General features: G+C 36.5%; 1 protein-coding gene across 1 annotated transcript in view; it reads right to left on the bottom strand.

The window, feature by feature from the left end:
• RANBP3L (RAN binding protein 3 like) overlaps positions 1–7,160 on the bottom strand; it is a 66,504-nt gene extending 59,344 nt beyond the window's left edge. The window contains exon 1 of the mRNA XM_049768278.1: positions 6,609–7,160. Within this exon, the coding sequence (XP_049624235.1) occupies positions 6,609–6,699 (91 nt within the window). The 5' untranslated portion in view covers positions 6,700–7,160. The remainder of the gene's footprint in view (positions 1–6,608) is intronic.
• Between the last annotated feature and the right edge of the window lie 15,858 nt (positions 7,161–23,018).

Here is a 23,018-nt window from a genome sequence, read left to right as displayed (position 1 = left end):
GTTTTGCGTAAAATAAGGTGTAACCCAGCAATTTAGTTCATATGTTTGTATACATGTATATTTATGGGGACTGGAGCAATAAGATAGTGGGTAGGGCATTTTCTTACACGAAAATTTCATATAGTCCCACCAACCTGTCAGGAGTGATCCCTGAACACAGAGCCAGGAGTAAGCCCTGAGTGCTGCAGGGGATGGCCCCCAAAAGAAAACTAAAAAGCTAAAAGAAATGAACAAAAATATGTATACAAAATTCTCACCCAGATTCCATGTACTGAAATCTTTGGGAGGGTAGTAAGGAATATGTATAAAATCGTAGGTAATACAGCAAAGTCAGACATTATGAACTGTGGGAGTTTCTTCCATCCAAAAGTTGAAAGTACATTATTAGTTTAGTTTTTATTGCTTACTTCAAAATAAATTCATGATAGAAAACAACATGAGAGAAAAATAATTGTATTTAGTGTTGAATAAAACATCCTATGTGTGTTCAGTATTGAGCAAAACTGCATTGAATAAATAATTGGCTTGCCACTGGACTTCTACTTGAAAATTTTCTTTCTGCTTTTTCTTTTTCTATTTTTCTATTTTAAAAATAACTTTGCTTTTCCTTTCTGGAAACAAATGTATTATGGTCAACTATGTCACTATGTAATGCATTTTCTTTCAATAAAAAAAAAAGAGAATTGGTTGAAAGCATTCATCATTTTCTTGGTTTCTTGACTTACAGGGAACTGCTTTGACATTAAGAATAGGCCACATCCAAAACTATTATGAACAATGTGTGAGAAATAAAAAAATATATCTAGTCACTGTCTCCCAATCCTAGCACAAAATTTTAAAGAAACCATGGAATCTTTGGAGACTTGTTATTTGTTATGCTAATTAGTTTTTTTAATGGTGCTTAAACACTTGCAAGAGAGAGAGAGTGATTAATCACTCTACAAAGAAATGGTGGGCAAGTTTAGAAGGTAGAATTTGCAATTCCTAACTCCAAACTCCAGGAAGAGAAGAGGAATTTGAGATTAAGGTTGATCATTATTAATATCATAACTACATAATAAAGTGTCATATAAAAAGCAGACATGGAGCTCCATGGGTAGATGAATGCATTGGAGTTCTGAGAGAATGAATTATCCTCTGACTCCATTGGGAGAGATCCTTCTATTGCTCAGAAACTTCCAGATCCCCGAGAATCTAGTTATCTAGCTAAACAGATATTGTTTCATGTTTGTATTCTTTATGATAAAAATAATTATAAGTACAAATGTAGAACTTTTGTAGGTTGCATGAGTTAGTATGGTAAATTGTCAAATGGGAGGGGCTTTTGAACAGCCTTGAATTATCCAAGCAGGAGTACAGGAGGTTTAGAAAACTTTGACATGTGGAGCTGACTGTTGAGATTGTTTAATCTTGTGAAACTGAGTTCTTAACTTTTATGAATTTTGCTAGATTTGCATACTGTCAGAATTAAATTGAATTATAAGGTATTTTGATGGTATCCTGTAATCTGTGTCAGAATGCACAGAAAATCAAGGGGAATCCCAATGTAATTTGGGTATCTCCAGAGATGTTTCTTTGATGTGAATCAATAAAAATGAAATATTCTAGCACTAGGAAATAACAATTTTATGAAATGGTGTATATATTGAAAGTAGTCCCTTGAAAAATTACTTGACCTTGAGGATATCAGTTTTTATGTCTTTTTTAAAATTGAGGAAAATTACACTAATCTGTATGTTCAATTTGGTTACAACACAAAGGCAGATAATTATATAATAACATAAAAATGATTAAATGGGGGGCCGGAGAGATAGCATGTAAGGTGTTTGCCATGCATGCAGAAGGACAGTGGTTCAAATCCCGGAATCCCATATGGTCACCTAAGCCTGCCAGGAGCAATTCTTAGCATAGAGCCAGGAGGAACTCCTGAGTGCTGCCGGGTGTGACCCCACCCCCCCCCAAAAAAAAAACGAAACAAAAAAAAATGGTTAAATGGAAAGTATACTATGTGCTAAACTTTTTTGAGACTTCATAGATATGAGTATTTAAAATATATTTATAAATTAAAATAATGAATAAATGGATTTTAAATATCACAAAAGTACTACCAGACAGCAACAAACTGAGAGGCTTCTGGACTGACAGACACTTATTACCACAGATGTAAACCCCATGTGGATGTAACTAAACTCAATTGACTCAGTTCATTTTGCATACCCAGCATCTGCTACAGTGTTTCACATAGTTATTGCCTAGATAATTTCTGGAATAAGTGAATTTTGCCTGATAACCCAAAAATATGTTTTGGAGTGTCTAGGAAAAAAGAGTTAAATTTTTACAGTTAACAACATAAAGCATCCCTCATATAGTATAGGAGGATTGAAAATATTTGTAAGTGGAGTATGGTCATACTCTTTAAAGAATCAAATGTCAATCAATTGGATATGTATGTTCAGATAGAAAGTTGAACTCTTAGACTGCTGGGGCTAGACCAAAGCTACATACTCAGAGTGTCTCAGTGAATAAATGCATAGCTGAATGAACTTCATTGTCTAAAACTAATAGCTTGGCTTCCTTGGACATTGGCTGAACTTCGCATAATAGAAAGATGTAACTATAATTTAGAGGAAATACCAGGGTTACTGTTCTAATGAATACCTTTAAATCCTATGACATTAAGGGGTATGATATTTAGCAGCATAGCAAATACTGCTCAGTGTCACTTGTGAACTCAGATCTCTACATGGCATAGCAGTCATGGCCAGTCTGGAATACATTAAAATGCTTTACAACTTCATGGATTGTGGTTTTTGCGGGAAGATATTTTGAGATTCTGCTGTAGAAGAATATGGCTGCTTTCAAAACATTCTAGGCAAAAGCTTCATTCTGGGAAAGGAGATCAGGCTTTAAGGCTTGTTAGTATTTTGGAAAGTACATCATCATCATAATGATATCATAATGATATTTTAAGGCTACTTGGGATATGGCCAGTAAGGGAGAGATCATCAGAATAATTTGTCTTTAGAAACCACTTATAAAACTGGAAAACAAATGTTAAATTCCAAATGTTGCTGAGGATATTTTATATTTATTTAGTATTTATATTTATAATGTAATGTAATATATAATTATAACATATTATTAATTATTATATATAACCAAACAATACATACTGTATTATATATTATAATTAATCATTACATGCTGTTATATTTTATATTATATATAATTACATATGTTACATAATATTTATATTGCTGATTGGAGGATATTTGGCTCATCAAAAACAATTCTGAAAAACATCTATACTGACAATCACCTCTTCACCAACTACGGCTCTCTGCAGTCACCAATCTGACCAAAACTTCAAAACTCTAGGTATGCCAGTATTTGTGCTAATATCACCAGGACTCTTTTTTTTTAATTTTTTTATTTAAACAACTTTATTACATACATGATTGTGTTTGGGTTTCAGTCATGTAAAGAACACCACCCATCACCAGTGCAGCATTCCCATCACCAATGTCCCAAATCTCCCTGATCCCCACCCGACCCCCGCCTGTACTCTAGACAGGCTTTCTATTTCCCTCGTACATTCTCATTATTAGGACAGTTCAAAATGTAGTTATTTCTCTAACTGAACTCATCCCTGTTTGTGGTGAGCTTCATGAGGTGAGCTGTAACTTCCAGCTCTTTTATCTTTTGTGTCTGAAAGTTATACAATGGAATATTATGCAGCTGTCAGGAGAGATGAAGTCATGTAATTTTCCTATACATGGATGTACATGGAATCTATTATGCTGAGTGAAATAAGTCAGAGAGAGAGAAAGATATTAAATGGTCTCACTCATCTATGGGTTTTAAGAAAAATGAAAGACATTCTTGCAATAATAACCAGGACTCTTTTTAGAATGAGTACAGATACTCCCCCTGCTTTCTTGTGCTTCCAGAAGCCCGGGTCACTGAAAACATACCCAGCAAAAGCCGTAGAATCAGCAATAGTGTAAGGAATTCCTGGACAACTCCATTTTTGTTTAATACTACATCCTGGTAGGAACATACCAATATAGGTGCCAATGTGTATCTGAAGCCAACAATGGTCAGAAACAAATGAAGTAACAGAATGGTCAACTAATAACAAGAGCTTACTAACCTGCAATAACTTAATGACCTCATTGCTAGAAACAATAATTTCACAAATTTTCTTTTTGTTTTCTCTTTTTCCTTCCTTCTTTTGTTTCTATTTTACTATTCTCACTCCCACTTACCGGGAAACAAATGTATTATGATCAATTATGTTAACTATGTTATACATGCACTTTAAATAAAGTAAGTTAAGAAAAACAAAGCATCAATATTTCAAGCCCCAATATCACCTCAAAGAAAATGAACCAAGAAAGTAAGGTCCCTATGATTATTATATATAAATTTACTTTTAAATTTTCGTTGTTACACAGTTTTGCTTGTAGTAATGAAAATTTAGAAGTAAATGAAATGTTTAAGGAATTGACTAGAGCAATTTTGCTGCATCCATCCATATGAAGAAAGAGTATAGTTATAAGACAATAGAAGATTATGTAATGAGATACATAGTAACATGAAAGCTCATTTCTAATCTGCTAAATTAAAGTAGGCCACAAAGCACTAGAAAATATGGTTATTTGTTTAAAATTAAAGAAAAAGTAATGTTACATATGCAGAGAAGGAAAGATTGTAAGACTGCATTGAAATGTTAATAGCAACAATTTTTGCTTCGTCAATTTTATATAATAAATATCATGTCAGCAATCAGTAGATTATAGAGGTGAAAAACATGCTTTAAACACTTTAAACAAAATTAAAAGCAAACAAAAACACGATGATGAATTAGGATTGTCTGTTAATAGAGAAGGCAGAAAATACACTCGCATGCACTCATACATACTAACATCCACACACATTCCATTAGTTAGCTATATGGAAATACTATGCGTAAACCCTAGAATATTCCAAAACTTTGTAGTCTACTGCAGTTAGTTTAAAATACTTAGATGATGGGGCCAGAGCCATGGCCCAAGCGGTCAGGCGCCTGCCTTGCCCGAACTACCCTAGGACGGAGCAAGGTTTGATCCCCTGGCGTCCCATATGGTCCCCGAAGCCAGAGGCGATTTCTGAGCGCAAATCCAGGAGTAACTCCTAAGCATCACCGGGTGTACCCCGCCCCCAAATAAAATAAAATATTTAGATGATGGGGCCAGTGCCGTGGTGCAAACGTTAAGGCGGCTGTCTTGCACGTCCTAACCTAGGACCGCGGTTCTATCCCCCAGCATCCCATCTGGTCCCCCAAGTCAGGAGCAATTTCTGAGTGCATAGTCAAGAGTAACCCCAGAGCATCACAGGCTGTGGCCCAAAAAAGTAAATAAAATAAAATATTTAGATGAGACCCGGTGGTAAAAATTGGTCTCCAAAGTTTGCACTGTTTCCACTTAATGAGCCTCTTTCCTCTACCTATGCTATACTTGGAAGCATGCAATCATATTACAGAGTTTTAGTGACTGACTAATACATTAGTGGCTGCCTGATACATTCCCATCAGTGTTAGCACACACATGCCACCCTGGAAAGGGGGAGTTTTAGCCCCTGAGTCAACACTAGATGCTTCTACAATCTAAAAGTGTGACTAACTGTGACTAATAAAGTCAAAAGTGCATTGCTTAGACATCAATTATAGAAAGAGCCAACAGGGGCTTTTGAAAAGCTGGAAGTTTTGGGTAAATCTTTTCTGGGAGGGAGGAGGAAATGGATGGATGATGTCAGCCCTGACAGCATGCAGTCCTTCCTATAAATGTGCTTTGCTGTCCCCAACAGAATGGTTAGGAAGGATGATTTTTTAAATTCATGTCAACCATCTGTCACTAATTGATGCAGCCAGCTGCTTAGTGGATTTGAAATTTTAAAAATCTAATGGTGAAAATGGCTGCAAGGTAGACAGCTTATTCTCAGTGAGTGTCCATCATTTGAAAGGTGATACTCTTCCTTGTCTGTCTCCAGCTGTTCTTGGGCCATATAGGAAAGGAGTCAAGAATATATTTGTTTTCCCACAAGTGAATGAGCCAGAGACCCCCCAAAATTAGGTTTAAACTTTAAGGTTAAAAAATGTTCAGAATTCACTAAAGAGTGTATAACAATACCTGCCGAATCAACTAGCCCTGGAAAAAAAATTAAAAATGTGCCATTAGTGGTAAGACAAGAGAGACAATTCCAGACTAACTTACTACTTCTAGCCAATTCAGCCGCCTTTTTTTTTTTGGGGGGGGGGTGCTTTAAATCATGCAACCTCTAGCAGATGCTAGAAAAAATCAAAGTAAATAGAAGTTTAAGCCTTTAAGCGTCAGAACTACTACTCCCTAGAAAATGAGCGCTTAATAATCTTCTGTAGTCTTATAAAATAAATCTGTGAGCCCAAGGTAATCTACTCATTGCTATTAAGTCTATTCTCAGAGTTTTAAAATGGGAGATAGTGAAGAATTTAGAGCTTTCCCCAAAAATTCCCCCCAGTCTGCCATTCTTTCCAGGAATGTGACTGACAGAAAGACAGAATACAGTGCCCGTTAGTCTGACTGACTCACCGTGAGGTCTCTGGTCCTCTGGAGACTGCAGTTTACAGGTGTGCAAAGTATTGAAGAGGTGGCAGCTGCCTTTTCTTTGTACAGTAGACATGGTTCTAGAAGTTTGGTCGTGACTCTGCTATCACCAGAGCATTTCCTCCCCTGAGCTGGACACCTCAAATGGCCTTCACAAGATACCCAGAAGCAGAGCAGTACATGCAGATCCTGTCCTTGCGTGAAAAACATTTATTTCTCTTAATAAACTTCCAAGATTTTCGTAGTCATGATTCTTGAAATAAATATTTACCAACGTAACTTCTCTTCCACTGAATGATGCCAATACAACTGGTAAAAACACAACTTCTTTCAAAACACATCGAGACTCTCTCCTTTAGACTTTAAAATCCTACCTACAAAGTGTTTATTTCTAACAGATTGCAGTTTGGTCAGTAGTTTTTCATTTTTTATTCCTTCTACTGACTAGAAATTCAACACTCCGAGGAGGAGACTGCTGAAATAACAATACAAAGAGAGAAAAAAGTGTTGAGTTAAATCAAGGGTTTCCAAAGCCTGGTCTGACTTCCCCTCCCTGAGAGCTGAAAGAACACTTCTTAAGGAAGACTGGAAGAAGGAGGAGCCAACAGGGCTAGACTGATTAGCATAAAGAGGCAGGCGACAAATCACACTGATGATGCCTTGACAAAGCAGATTCTAAAAACATGCCCTGACATCACAGTAATCAAGTACATTACTTCTGCTACTTTCTTAGTAATTGAAACAAAAACTTCAAGCAGGGATACCCATCACTCTCTATATGCAAAGATCTGAAGTGTATAAATGGAACTGGCAATGAGCTCATGGAAATTTACTGCTGGAACTTTCAATTTCTGTAAACACCCCTGAGTCTTTTAGAAGGCGGCACTTAACAGGGCAGCCTGCCTGCCAAGGCAACTATTTGGAATTCTGAAAGAAAAATAAATACACAAAACATTATTTGTGCAGAAATCTAACTGTTTTCTCTTAGATTTTCTGTTGTTACTTCTGGCTCATAGGACCAAGCAATTTCTTTCCGTGCTTTTCTCTTGTGCTGAAATAGCCTATTTTGTTTAAACATTAAAAATAGTTACTGTTTCATTGGCATTAATAATCATATTTCATTGTGTTAAAAAACTCAAACTTCAGATGTCAGAGAAATAGTCCAGTGGATTGGGTGGATTACCTTGCACACAACCCGAAATTGATTCTGGCACCCCATGTGGTGCCCTGATCCCTGCCAGGAATGATACCAGAGCTAGAGCCAGGAGTAAACCCAGAGCTCAGCTGGGTGTGACCCCAAAACCAACCAAACAAACAAAAAAGCAAACTCCCAACATCTTTCATTTAATTTTGAGCCAACTACAATTGAAGTCTCTATAAATGATGGTCAATCGTGTCCTTCAGGATCTACAGTTCTGTGCAGATTTAAAGAGTTGGTGGGTGATGACAAAGAAGAAAGCAAGGATGTTTCCATCAAGAGCCTGAATTGGCAGCTTTGTGCACATACAAGTTTACCTTTTAGCCTGCTCTTCATGTTTGAGGCATTTGCTCAGCTTTCAATTTTCTCTGAAGCAATTATAATTTCCCAACCATACTGTGAACTTCCAAAAAATTCCCATAAAATACTCAGTTGCTCTTTAACAATTCATACGATTTGTTAAACTATTTTTATTAGATTTAGTAATCTTTTTTAAATAATATCTTTATTTAAGCACCATGATTACAAACATGTTTGTTGTTGGGTTTCAGTTATAAAAAGAACACCCCCCCCTTCACCAGTGCAACATTCCCACCACCAATGCCCCATCCTACTTCTCCCCCACTCCCTACCTGTATTTGAGACAGGCATTCTATTTCTCTCATTATCTGCTATTGTCATGATAGTTGTCAGTGTAGTTATTTCTCTAACTGCAATCACCACTCTTTGCAGTAAGCTTCATATCATGGACCTGTCCTCCAGCCCTCACCTTTATTGACTCTGTGTATTATTACAACAATGTCTTTTATTTTTCTTAAATCCCATAGATGAGTGAGACTATTCTGTGTCTATCTCTCTCCCTCTGACTTATTTCACTCAGCATAATAGTTTCCATGTTCATCCATGTATAGAAAAATTTCATGACTTCATTTTTTCCAGATGGCTGCATAGTATTCCATTGTGTATATGTACCACAGTTTCTTTAGCTGCTCATCTGTTGTCGGGCAACTGGGTTGTTTCCAGATTCTGGCTATTGTAAATAGCGCTGCAATACCCATCAGATAAGATGATAATATCTAGATGTACAAGACACTGACAGAACTTAACAAGAAAAAATATCTAACCCCATCAAAAATGGGGCAAAAAAAATTAATCGACATTTTCTCAAAGAAGAAATGCAAATGGCCAAAAGGCACATCAAAAAAAATGCCCCACATAACTAATCATCAGGGAGATCAAATAAAAAAACAGTGAGGTACCATCTCAAGCCATAGAGACTGACACACATCACAAAGAACAAGAACAATTGGTGTTGGCAAGGATGTGAAGAGAAAGGAACTCTCATTCACTTCTGGTGGGAATGCCATCTAGTCCAGCATTTATGAAAACAAGATTCCTCAAAAAACTGGAAAGTGAGCTCCCATATGACCCAGCTATATCACTCCTAGGGATAGGAACACAAAACCACAATACAAAAATGCCTTCTGCACACTTATATTCATTGCAGCTTAGTAATCTATTTAATGTTTAGGTCCCTCCTAATGTAACAGGTCATAGAAATGTTTAGCCACTCTAAAAATCTTAAAATAAGAATTATGATTGTTATTTTAAAATAACTTTTTTAAGCTTTAGGTAAATTCTTTAAAAAATTCTACTTCACAATAGTCACAGTTGAAGATCAAATCATTTTTTTCCCGAGTGACATAAAGTTATCAATATTCTACCAGATTGTGGGCCACATTAATAAGCATAATATTATTCAGGTAAATAAAAAAAAACCAGAAACCTAGGGGCAAGTGAATTAGTTTTCCCTTTTTTATCGATAAACTGGGATTTACAATATGGTTAATTACACATTTCTTATATATGTCATTCCAATACTACACTTGTTACCTACCAGAGTGCCCACTTTCCTCCACCAGTGTCCCAAGGATCACTCCCAGCCACTCCCCGTCTCATATAAATTCAGTTTAATAGACAAAATCTCTCAGCTCTCGGGGGCTGGAGAGATAGCACAGCGGTAAGGCATTTGCCTTAGATGCAGAAGGATGGTAGTTCGAATCCCAACATCCCATATGGTCCCCGGAGCCTGCCAGTAGTGATTTCTGAGCATAGAGCCAGAAGTAACCCCTGAATGCTGCTGGGTGTGACCCAAAAACCAAAAAAAAAAAAAAAAAAAAAAAGACAAACCCAAAAAAACAAAAAAGAAAAAGAAAACAAAAATCTCTCAGCTCTGGTAACTGTGGCCATTTATTTTTCCTTCCCCATGTTTTTTAATATTCCATATGGCGGGGGTGGTGAGACCTACACACATATACATGATTAAAGCAAGGAGTCAAAAAGATAGTACAGTATGCATCTGATTGCATGGCATATGACTGACCCAGGTTCAGTCCTTGGCACGATATGGTCTAATGCTAGGAATTATCCCTGAGCACAGGACCATAAGTAAGACCAGAGTTCTGTCAGATATGGACATCCCTAAAAAACAAAAACGTTGCTAAATGCCCTGAAGTCCTACAAACTGTAAATCAATGGTAAGCAGAAAAAGGATTTTTTTTTCAGGAACTGTGTCTTTCTCTTTTCGTAGGTATATAGATTTAAAAAATAAAAGTAATAGTAATTTTACAGTTACATTTAAAAATTATCATCAAATAGGAAAATTCTACAAACATGCATGATAGTAAGAGGGAGGGGAAGAGAATTAAGAACATTTTGAGGGAAAATCTGAACACACCTACATAAATACAAGTGTGTATTATTCTAAAAAGAGAGCATAGCTTTTATTAAGACAATAGTATATGATAGATCAGCTTCAGTATCTGTCCTAATAGTCTCTTCTTTTTTTCCCATTCTTTTCTTCTTATGTTCTTTCTTTTCTTCTATTTACCCTCCCTTCTTACTTTTCTCTCATTTCTTTTTTGTTCATTTTAATTTATTAGGCAAAATATATTTTGTCGATATATTAAATCAAATTATTTTATAGCTATAATTTGTTTTCAGATACTTTGAGGAAGACATGGGACATAGATAAAATAATATTGTTCACAAATTGATATTTAGTAAACCTGAGTGATAATGAGACTTAAATGTATATATTCATATCACTTTTACTCCTGGCTATGCACTCAGAAATCGCTTCTAGCTTGGGGGATCATATGGGACACCAGAGATCAAACCGAGGTTTGTCCTGGGTCAGCCACGTGCGAGGCAAATGCCCCACTGCTGTGCTATCACTCCGGCCCTTTATATCACTTTTGTCATTTAAAAAGTTTCACATAAAAACCATAAATGTAAATTTACTTTTTTTGTTCAGGGTTGCTTTCAAACAGTGCTCAAGGGGCTCAAGTGATATTCTGGGCAATACTCAGCTAGCAGGCCAGCTATGCTAGGACTGAGATTTGATTTGTTGGTGCCGGGGCAGCACTATACTAGAACTACACTGTTGGTGCTGCAGGTCACGTGGTGTCAGGGATCAGACTTGGGCTCCTGTACATAAGGCATGTCTCCCTGACCACTGGTATACCCTTGAGCTTCTTACACATGTTAATTTAATCAGTCTACTTAGCAGTCCTCTATTTTCTAGTACTGTTTTCATTTGCCATACTATATAATTGATTTGAGGAGCTAGAGCAGGGGGTCTCAAACTCAATTTACCTGGGGGCCACAGGAGGCAAAGTTGGGGTGAGGCAGGGCCGCATAAGGGATTTCGCTTACCAAATATTCGCAATAAAAAATCGCATTAATAAGGAAAAAATCGCAAAAAATCGCATTAAACATTTGCATGCCCCGAACGGAACTGCTCGGGGTATGCGAATGTTTAATGTAATTTTTATTGCGATTATTCGGTAAGCGAATAATTGCGAATACTGAGATATTTGAAGGTCGGCCGCGGGCCACAAAATGTTGTTTGCAGCCCGCGGGCCGTGAGTTTGAGACCCCTGAGCTAGAGTCTGTAGTATTTTAACCTAATAAACCAGTCTCTTTATTAAGGACAAGTAAGTAACATAGAGAGTTCATATCTTACCTTTCATTTATTCTTTGAAATGTGGATAAGAGATACTCTCTATCTGATTCCCTATAGTATAATGCAGTTGACTTTAAATAACATAATTTGACATATATTGGTCCACTTATATTCAGATTTTCATTTCTGTGTCTTCTAAAACTTCCAAAAGAATTTTTAGCCTTACCATACCACCATCCCCAAGCTCTAGGGGCCAGTCCCATGATCACAGTTACTCCCTCAGCTATTTCCTCCCAATTCCTGCTCTTTCCCTCTGATAAATATCTTATTTTTGAAAGAGTCATGTGTGCATATGTTTGTGAGGTTTATTGTGGCACATTTTTTTTACTTTCTAACTTAGTTTGCTTACAAATTTTTCCTCAAGTTTTACCACAAGAAGCGAGATTTAATCTATGAAAAATAGATTATTATGACTATCACAACTTCTTTATCTAGTCCTCTGTAGATGAACATTTTGGTTGTTTCCATGTCTTAGCTATTGTGAATAATATTGCTATGAATAAGGGGTGTATATATTTCAAACACTTTTTTATATTTTGTTGAGTTTATAGTCATTTTCAGTGGAAAAAATGGTCTGGAATAAGTCAACCATTATCATGAGATTTAAATGATTGTAGATAAAAGAAAATACCATATGCTATATTCTTCTGTATAGTTATTTGCTATTTTTTTTTACAAGCTTGACTGCTTAAAAACCTTGTTTTAATTGATCTAGAAAACAAAGTTGTAGATTTAAAAGAATAAAACATAAAAGTTAAGATTTATTTTAAAAATGAGAATATTGCCATAAAATCACTTTTAGACTTTAGCCCAAATATTTATTAGAAAATAAATGCTCTTTATCCTAGCCATGGGCTAATTTGTACCAGGTGTAAGCATTTTTTAATAAGCAGAATGGTGCTGATAAAATTTGGTATTATAATAAACAAGAGAAAGAAGTCATTTCATCAACATGGGCTGGCTTTATGCCATCCCTACAGATGTCTCATCTTTCTCTATAACCAAGCTGAGAGCAGCTGGGTACTTGTCCTTGGGAACAACACACATCTTGCCAGTATCAATACAATATTTGTTCAGTTCTAAACTTTCTATTCCACTCCCTAATACTGCATAGAGAAGTCACTGGTATAGAAATCTGTTGCCATCAGTCTGGGTTTTTCAGATTTTCACCTCTCTCTGAATTACACTCTCTTGCCTTTTCACTTGTTTTCTGGAGGGGTGGATCTTCCAAGTGGTGCTTGGAAGTCCTGGGACTACTCCTGGCTGTTCTTAGCCAACTGGGCCAGACTGGCTGTTTAATGCTAATGCCCAAGGATGTATTGCTGCCTGGTCCTAAGGGCTCTAGAGCTTGTATAACTCCAGAACTACTCCCAGCAGTTCTGGGGAACATGATATGGAAATGAACTGGGTTTAAACTCTGCTATTCATATACAGTCTTATTTTTATTTATTATTATGTTTTCCTGTGCAACAAACACCCTGCTACGGTTACTCCTAGCTCTGCACTCAGAAATCACCCCCGGCAAGCTCGGGGGACTATATGGGTTGCCAAAGATTCGTCCCAGATCAGCAGTGTGCAAGCAAACACCCTAATGTTGTGCTAGTGCTCCAGTCCCTTCATGTACATTCTTTAATGCTTAGAGAAAGCTAGTTTTTTTGGTGCAAGTTCCTTGGCCACACCTTCTTCAACCTAAAGGTAATCACACTTTTTTCTTGGAAACTATATTTTGAGTATAATCCTATTATTTCTTATTAAGTAGGTATATCTGATGTATATCTGCATGATGATTGTCTCATATTCTTTTTCTTATGAGTAGACTTATTATATTAGGATTAGAAGGAAGAAAGCAATGGAAGCATTAAGAAAATGAACAATAATAGAAGGATAGATGAAGAGAAAAGAAAGAACAATGTTAAATTTTCTTTCCTTTTCTTAGTATTGTGAATAATATTGCTATGAATACAGGGGTGTATATATCTCAAACACTTTTTATATTTTGTTGAGTTTGTTTTCATTCTTAGTGGAAGGATTGGTCTGGAAGAAGTCAATCGTTATCATTACATTTAAATAAATGCAGATGAAAGATCACAGATTATGATAAATAATCTATGATATATCTATATTTTAATAGATTGTAACCCAAAGTGAGAATTTTATGCTTTATCCACAGCTAGGTACCCCCAAATTTGAAAAAATTAAATCCAATTTTTGGAGAAAAATTATTTGAGAATGAAACTATTTTAAATAATTTATGATATTTAGAACAAAGAGAAAAATAAGATCCTATTGAATGACCTAAAAACAATATGCTACACTCTGGACCACTTAAATAAATAAGTATTATTGAGTAGAAAGGGCCTCTGAAGTCAGGCAATTCTCCTGGAACCTGGTCCTCAACCTTTGCTAGCTGTATGAATTCGAACAATTTACATGTACCAACATTTCTTCCAAAATCACACACAATGAGAGCAATAATATTGTTTTGTAAGTTAATATATAGTTTACATAGAATTAAAATTGAATCTAGCTCAGCTGTCACAAACTGTTTAGATATTTAGAGGATGTTAATATCTTCCATTCATAGTCCAGTGTTATCTTAGGAACTTTATGTACTTCTTCCCATTAACATACACAGTATATATGTTTACACTTCTTTGTTTTATATAGCTATGCATATAAGTAAATGTTTAGAACAAATATATCTTATTCTGATTAATGTATACCATATTTTCACATATATAGTGAATTAGGGAGAACCCATGGTGGAAGTGAAAAGATGAACAAAAATTGACTTGAATATAATTACAAAAGGAGTTTATTATAAATTTTATCCTCTTTACTAAAGTAGTGCATTTCTATGGGGGCATTTCTGAGAATGGCTCAACATTTTTTTCTATACAAATTAATGATAAGTAAGTAGCCAGACCTGCCTTCTTCCAGATAATCTATGAAATCAGGCCAAATAGAAGTGTTCTGTGTTTAGATAGTGAGAGGAATCTGCATGAAGAGTGTTTTACATTTCAGATATATTCTGATTTACTATACATTTCTATTTTATTTAGGAAGATCTAGTTCTCAAAAGTGTGAATATTTCTGGGGAAATGGTAAAACCAACTTTTTGATCCACCTAATCAGAGACATGGAGGTCTCAGATAACTTAGTAAGAGCACATAAAATGTTTTGACCCTCGGATCACATCTAATCAATTGGGGGTCAAATATGTGATGCTGAATTCAGCACTTTATAGGTGGCAATGAATTTCACTGTAAGAGTGAATTTGTGAAATCACACTCACTGTCCAAACTCAGTCGAGTTGTTGAGATTTACATCAACAGAGAAACCCATGACCCCTTGTGGAATTTGTCTCTGATGACATCTTTTTAAAAAACTTGGACAACTGTAGGAAGGAAAGAAATAGGGCTTCATTCTTCTTACTTTCCCTACACTTCCATGCCAATTTCTCTCAGTGCAAGAAAGCCTTTGTCAGTTCTGTGGCTGAGGAACTTCAAGCCTTTCAGCTATGGGGAATTTCCAATTGTACGAGAGAGCTTCATTAAAAAACATCTCTACCCTCACTCTCAAAAAAAAAAAAAATAGAAGTACAGAAAAAGAGAAGCATATGATAAATAATGATTTTTCAAAACCTAGACATTTTTGTCTCAGCTTCTTCCTTAATGGGCTACTAATTACATGTTTAAAATTATGCAATTTTTATGATTTATAAAGTTCTAAGTTAACTACTCTGTACAGTCACAGAAAGCACAAGCAATGAAAACTAAATAAAATAAAACTTGGAGATAACTGCCCAGTCTCAACTTAAAAGGAGAATCCCATGGGAGCCAAGTGCAAGTTGTTTAGTCAGCGTTTGGCAACCTCAGCACATTACAGTTCCAGCAGATAACCAAAGGAATTATCTGCAATATTTCAGGGAGATAGCCAAGATTAGCATGAGAAAGACCATTATTATTTAGGGGAATTAGAATCATGAGGTAAAGTATGAAAGTGAGAACTTCTTAAAAATAATTACATTGAAAAAAGTTTCTTCCTTTAAACTTTATTGCAATGAACCTTATAAACTTCCTTTTGAGCTTAAATGTGGCCAAGTATTTCTTTTTGTTTTGTGTTTGGGCCACACCTGGTGAAGCTCAGGGGTTACTCCCAGCTCTGTGCTCAGAAATTACTCCTGGTTATGTGCTCAGAAATTGCTCCTGGCTTGGGATACCATATGGGATGCCAGGGATCTCAGACTCAGATCTGTCCTGGGTCAGTCGCATGCAAGGTAAATGCCCTACTGCTGTGCTATTGTTCCAGTCCCAAATGTGGTCAAGTATTTTCTAGTTTAAAGAGACGATATGTTTTAATTCTGAAAGACTTCAGAAAAGTTATATGTCATTTGCTTGTTTTCATATATGTTTTGAATAGAGTATTATTTCTGAGAAGTTTGTGTGTGGCTTAAAAAATTTGATATTGGACTCAACATCATATTAAGCTCCAGGATTAAAAAAAAGTCTGAAAAGAAGAGATGTCCTAAAACTGATGAGTCTAAGTTTCTCTATCCTATTCCTCTGCCAACCAGCTGGTTTTATAAAAGAATATAACACCATCAGGGTGTTAGAACTCTCTGGACAAATAGCTGGGTTACTGCTGCTGTCCATATATATATATATATATATATATATATATATTTTGGTTTTTCAGGCCACACCCATTTGATGCTCAGAGGTTACTCCTGGCTACGCGCTCAGAAATTGCCCCGGCTTGGGGAGACTATATGGGACACCGGGGATCGAACTGCAGTCCTTCCTTGGCTAGCACTTGCAAGGCAGACATCTTACGTCTAGCGCCACCTCGCTGGACCCTGCTGTCCATATTTTTTAAGAGATTCAGAACCAGCTGAATTCAGTCAAGGTCACAGATAGAAAGTGACCAGAAAGGAAGTGTATGAGTTATGGTGCATGCCTTGCACAAGGCTGACTCCAGTTCAAGTGTGGCCACTGCATGCCCAGAAATGACCCCTGAGAACAGAAGTAGGAGTACATTCTGTGAACATTCTGGTCTGGTGTGACCCCCTAAAAAATAAACAGTAAGAATAGAAACACAAGGCATTCACTCAGTATTGTTTCTCTTCCAACAATTTTTTCTTATTTCTTGCTGTCCGTTAGAATATCTTGGAGGAAGTTTAAAGCATTCTGATACTAGGGCCTCATTCCCAAAAGTGTCAATAAGTTGGTTTAGAGTTTAGTTTAGTTTAGTGTGTGTGTGTGTGTGTGTGTGTGTGTGTGTGTGTGTTTGTCTTTGAAAATGATTTTATTAAAGGTCCTTATAGAATATTCAGACCTAGCTGCCAAGGAGACCCCATTACTCTGTGGGTACTGGCTGGGGCAAAGATTTTGTGGTTGTTGTTGTTGTTGTTGTTGTTGTTTGTTGGGAAACCATACCAGGCAGTGCTGGGGACTACTCCAGTTCTATGTGAGGTTAGGGTTGGCTCCATGCAAGACTAGTACTGCAAGCTCTGTGCTATCTCTCTCCATTGAGAATGCCCAACATCAGCTCTCTGCACTGGTCCTCATGTGTTAGAAAGGTTAAAAACTAAGGGCCTACCTCTTTGATTATAACTGCCAATGCATAAACTTATGTGCAGGACAAATGCTAGTCCACAGGGCCTATTTAAAAAATTTGGATAAAGTATTTGACTAGGTTGTGAAGAAAAATGAGCTTCAGTACAGTTTGGTGAAAATATAAATTGTAAAACTCAATGGAAAACTGTATGGAGGGTTTACAATCAAGATTCTCCTTTTGTTCTTGTCCATCAACCTTCCATATCATGAGGCTCCCTTGGTTCCCTGGCAGAGAGCACAGTACCTCAGTTAAAGCCTGCCTGTGAAACTGACACTGTGAGTTGACATTCAATGTTTTTAACTCTCTTCTGTTGTCTGGGACCAGTGAGTGTGTGTATGTGTAAAGGGTGATCATACTTTATGGGTTTGGTCCCTATATTCAGTGTAGAAGGTTTGCTTTGATTCTCTTCACCTTGCATATGGGTTTAACCAGATCTCTGGTTCCAAGATGCTGGTTCTACTATCCAGTGGAATTTCCTTCACATGAAAATGTGAGTGGGGCCATTGCAACAGTACTGCCATTGAATTATCTAAGTAACTCATTCTTTAGATAGTCATACACAAAACATGTGTCTGATTATTTCATACTCTTGAGTTATCAGTGCCTCTAAATTATTGACTCAGAAGCTTGTAGAAGGGGCCGGAGAGATAGCACAGTGGTGGGGCATTTGCCTTACACGCAGCTGATCCAGTACAGATAGTGGTTTGAATCCTGTCATCCCATATGGTCCTCCGAGCCTGCCAGGAACAATTTCTGAGTGCAGAGTCAGGAGTAACCCCTGAGAGTTACTGGGTGTGGACCCCCCCCCTTCGCAAAAGGCTTGTAGAAATAACTGATCACTGTCCTACCTTGGATAGACAATATTAACCCTTTTTTTCTGGGAGGAAATCCTAAATCTTAAATCATAAATTGTAAATCCTAAAGAACTTACGAGCACAAATCAGAGCACAAACCAGTAAAATGCAGTTGCCCACATTTTATTTATTCAGATGACATTAGTACCTACATTTTTGTAAAGATGGTGCAAGAACATTTCCAAATTTATAAAAGCAACTTCCCCCAAATTGAAATGAAAGAAGTCCTTACCCATTCTTTTCCTCTGTATTCTCAAAATTATTTTCAACTTTTCAAAAGTATTTCAAAATTATTTTCAACTTAAACCTAACTTAAAGTTATGTTTTAGGTGATACAGTTATAATAAATAGTATTACTGTTTTCCGATATTTGTGTACAAAATTATTATCCCCTCCAAACTGTTTATGACTTCCTACCACTGTCTTTATGTTGCCTCTATTCAAATCTTCATCCCTACCATCCCTCCTCATTGTTGTTAATCAGTTTGTAACCCAAGGCCAAAGGCTGTCATTGTTCAATACTGTCTATTTCCTTGTTTTATCTCTATTCCACAAATGAGTGACATCACCTCTGACTTTTTCCCTCTGACTTTTCTTACTTAAAATGATACCCTCTACTTCTGGTTAACTTGTAGCAATTGCATGATTTAATCTCTTCTTACAGTAGCACATTATTCTATTGTGTATATATTAAATTATGTCATTATGTATCATTTATTTTCTGACAAAACTTTATACACTCCAGTTTACAAAGTGCTCACAATACAGTTGTTTCAGGTATTCACTGTTCCAACACCAATCTCATAGCCAGTGACCCTCTCTCCTCCAATTTCTCATTTCCTATCTATCCTTTCATGTCTGCTCCCTTAGGAGGCACAAAATAATTTATTTTATATTGCTTGTTACAACATATATCTCATAAAGGTGTTACCAAAGTCACTGTGTGAGGATATACTGAGCTATAGGTGCTAATGGAGCCTTCTGTGTTTTTTCTTCACTCATTGAACTTATTGTGCCTTTATGCAACTGCTCCTACTGGGTTCTGAGCTCTGTAAAATTTGGACAGGTCATGCAGCTGCAAATGCTTCAGAAGCTTTGGAGGTAGGACCACCAGCTACTTGCATCTTTTCTTTTTCAGTTGTGAAGCTGGTCTCTTTCTATGGTGATAATAGGAGCCAGATGTGAGTAGGTGGAGACTTGGACCTTTGTCAGGGCAGAGACCTTTGCCTCTACATCCCCATCAGTGCTACAGGGATAGTATAAGGGTTAAGATGTACAATTTGCATATGACCAACCCCAGTGTGATTTGGCAGAGAATTGCTGGTAGTAGACCCTGATTCTACTGAACTCTAGTTGGGTGGATCCTTCTTTTTATAAAAGGTCCTAATATGATTTTTAGTGAATCTTAAAGGCATAGATAAGCAAAAACTAGTTATATAATTACTATTTCTTAGGGAATTTATTGTTAATAATTGTCAAAGAATATATTGAATATATTTTTTCTGGTTAGCTTATAATATTTCTTTTATTTTTTTATTGTGGGCAAAGTGAATTACAAATCTTTCACAGTAATATTTAAGGTACATAGTAATAATGAATGAGGGCATTCTCACCACCAGTGTTGTCCTCCTTGCACCCCTGTTCCCAGCATGCATCCCACTTTCCCCTCCTCTACACCCCCTTGTAATGCTAGTGCAACTGTTCCTCCCATGTACAGCTTGATGTAGATTGGGTATCGTTTCTATTGTTGTTGACTTTGGATTTTGTATTGAATATATATTTTAAATAATATATTTGATTAAAGAATATATTGAAATTATTTTAAATATCTGACTTATCAATAAAGTATTAAATAATATAATACTCTGATACATGTGTTTGTTGTATCTTACTATATAACATAACACATGATTAAACTTAATCTTGTTCATTTTATTATATTTTCCCTTATATGGCAATCAGAAAATAAAACTGTATGACTATGTGATATAATTCAGTAGTTCAACCTTCTTTGGATGATTAAATGCTATGAATTCAGTTCATGGTACTGACCCACGCTTCTGAACTTGGTCCCCAGTTTGTAAATTTTGATGCTATACATATGTGACCTTTGGTTAAATGAAGTGATTGTGTGACCCCAATGAACACTCCAAGTCCTCAACCAGTTGTACATGAACCTCAAACAAGTGTGCAATCACTGCAACCACATGATCAAACACCAGTGAACATTGCAACCAAAAGCTGTAGAAATTTATATACTATTACCACCAACATGAATAAATGGAAGTGGGGCAGTTGGAGAATATAAAATAATATATGTAATGTTAATTTGTTATTCACAGTATAATTTTGGACAGCATTAAAAGGGTGGGTTTTTGTTCTTTTTAAAAATTTTTTTTATTTTGGGCCACACCCGGTGATGCTCATGGGTTACTCCTGGCTATGCGCTCAGAAATTGCTCCTGGCTTCGGGGACCATATGGGAATCCGGGTCTGTCCTGGGTCAGCCACGTGCAAGGTAAACGCTCTACTGCTGCACCATTGCTCCGGCCTCTAAAAGGGTGTTTTAAAGAACACCATCAAGTAGAAAATAAGGGGGAAAGAAAAACAAAGTTAAAAAGTATCCTTTCAGGGATTCTGTGAAATGCTGGGGTTTTCTTAGTATCAGTGGTATTGCTTATTGACTCAGGCCAGCGATCCAGCCAATTATAGTGACATTTCAAAGTTATTTCAGTAAGGTTCAGTTATCCGTTCTCTGAGTTGATAATTAATTAATTGTGACAAAAATTTGAATATCTAATCTGAAAATGCTGCTTTTTGCCCTTTGCTAATATCCCTTCTTCAGTGTGTCACACTGGCATGTGTGATAGAAAAAAGCAGAGTGAATTAGAAATGACTTAGATGCCTTACTCCATCTGCTAGAAGGTCTTTGGAGAATTTGAGAGAAAAATTGAGGAGACTTCTTTAGAATGATAAGAGTTGAAACAATTCTTTCATACCTCATGCACATGAGAATGAGGACTGTGTATCAATGTTCTTATAAGAACAACAGAGAATATTTGTTAGCACTCAGGGAATGATGCCAACTTCTCATATATGGAGTGTATTGAGCAGCATAATCTGTTGATATATCTGGTTGCCAGGACACAGGCAGAGAATAATAAAAGATTTGGTACACAGGTAGAAGGCATTAGAAAAAGAGGCCCCAAATCACCTTCCAGTTTTCCATGGAGTTAAAGTGGTAGTAGAGTTTGTTTCCTAGGACCTAGAGGTCCCCTAAGAGGTCCTCATTTCTTGGACACACAAGCAAAGGGACCACTGCCAGCTTTGGTCACAGTCAGAAGGGCCCTTTCCTGAACCCTATGTCTTAGCAGGTTCAATATCTTAAGAAGAAATGTATCTGCTAAACAACACAAGGTATTGCTGCTGCACAGAAAGTAACTAGAGTTGGGGCCGGGCGGTGGCACAAGAGGTAAGGTGCCTGCCTTGCCTGTGCTAGCCTTGGACGGACCACAGTTTGATCCCCTGGCGTCCCATATGGTCCCCCAAGCCAGGAGCAACTTCTGAGCTCATAGCCAGGAGTAACCCCTGAGCGTTACCGGGTGTGGCCCAAAAACAAAAAACAAAACAAAACAAAACAAAACAAAAAAAGAAAGTAACTAGAGTTAATAACATGAGTTAGTTTTATCCAGTGTCTGAAGATTTAGGGCTATGCATGTTTCTGCAAAGTCTGCTCGAAAGTGTGGGAAGGTTGAATAAATTCAGCGAAATCAACAAGAGAAGAAACATGTCTGTTTAATTAATTACTTGGCAAATTCTTCTTTGGAGATAGTATACATGCTAACATTATTTTATAATGGTGTATTGGCTCCCTTATGAAGATAACTGTCCATTTTCATCCTTATCCTTGTGTTTTAGTCTGTTGATTCAATAATTTTTCATGATAGGTAAGAAATCACTACAACATTATTGTTCATATTACTTTGCAAGAGTCCTGCCCACTGTACTATCTCTTTAGTTCATTTTATTAAAAATGTTATGGCAAAATGAATATTATTTCATAGTCAAAGCCAGAATATGTTAATTCAGAATTATGATATGTTAGTTAATAGTTGAAATTAATATTATAATTTGTACTTTGCTTTCAAATTTATTGATTTAAATATTCTAGAAGAAACGCGAATATATAGGAACATTCTCATTTTTACCTATTTACATTTAATTAAATTTAAATACTTTGATTGTACATTTACTTTGATTTAAATACTTTTGAAGGGGGTAGGAGGAATATCACAGTAGCTTAGGGCAAGGCTCCCTAAATTTTTTTCACCTGAAAAGTGAACTAGTGAGCAGTGCTACAAGAGCTTGAATTCATTAAGTGGTTGATTTTGCGTTGATTTTTGAGAATATTTGCATTTACTTTTTCAGAATACTTTACATTTTGAAAACATTTTGCCATTGCCAAATTTTTCTGACTTCCGTATTATGATACAAAATCCCAAATGATCATGATGTACAGCCATAGTATCTTCTACTAGGGCTTTGATTTAGAGCAACTGTCCTGCAAGCACTGGGTCCTCAGTTCCAATCCCTGGTGTCCCCCTGGAAGCTCTGCTCTCTTTGATTCCTGTGTCACAAGAAAAGTTATTTCTATCAGTTTTGGTTACACACAGTCCAGTATGTGTCAATACTACAAAG

The sequence above is a fragment of the Suncus etruscus genome, chromosome 2 (assembly GCF_024139225.1).
Source record: "Suncus etruscus isolate mSunEtr1 chromosome 2, mSunEtr1.pri.cur, whole genome shotgun sequence".
Lineage (NCBI taxonomy): Eukaryota > Metazoa > Chordata > Mammalia > Eulipotyphla > Soricidae > Suncus > Suncus etruscus.
This window is presented reverse-complemented; position numbering and strand designations above follow the sequence as displayed.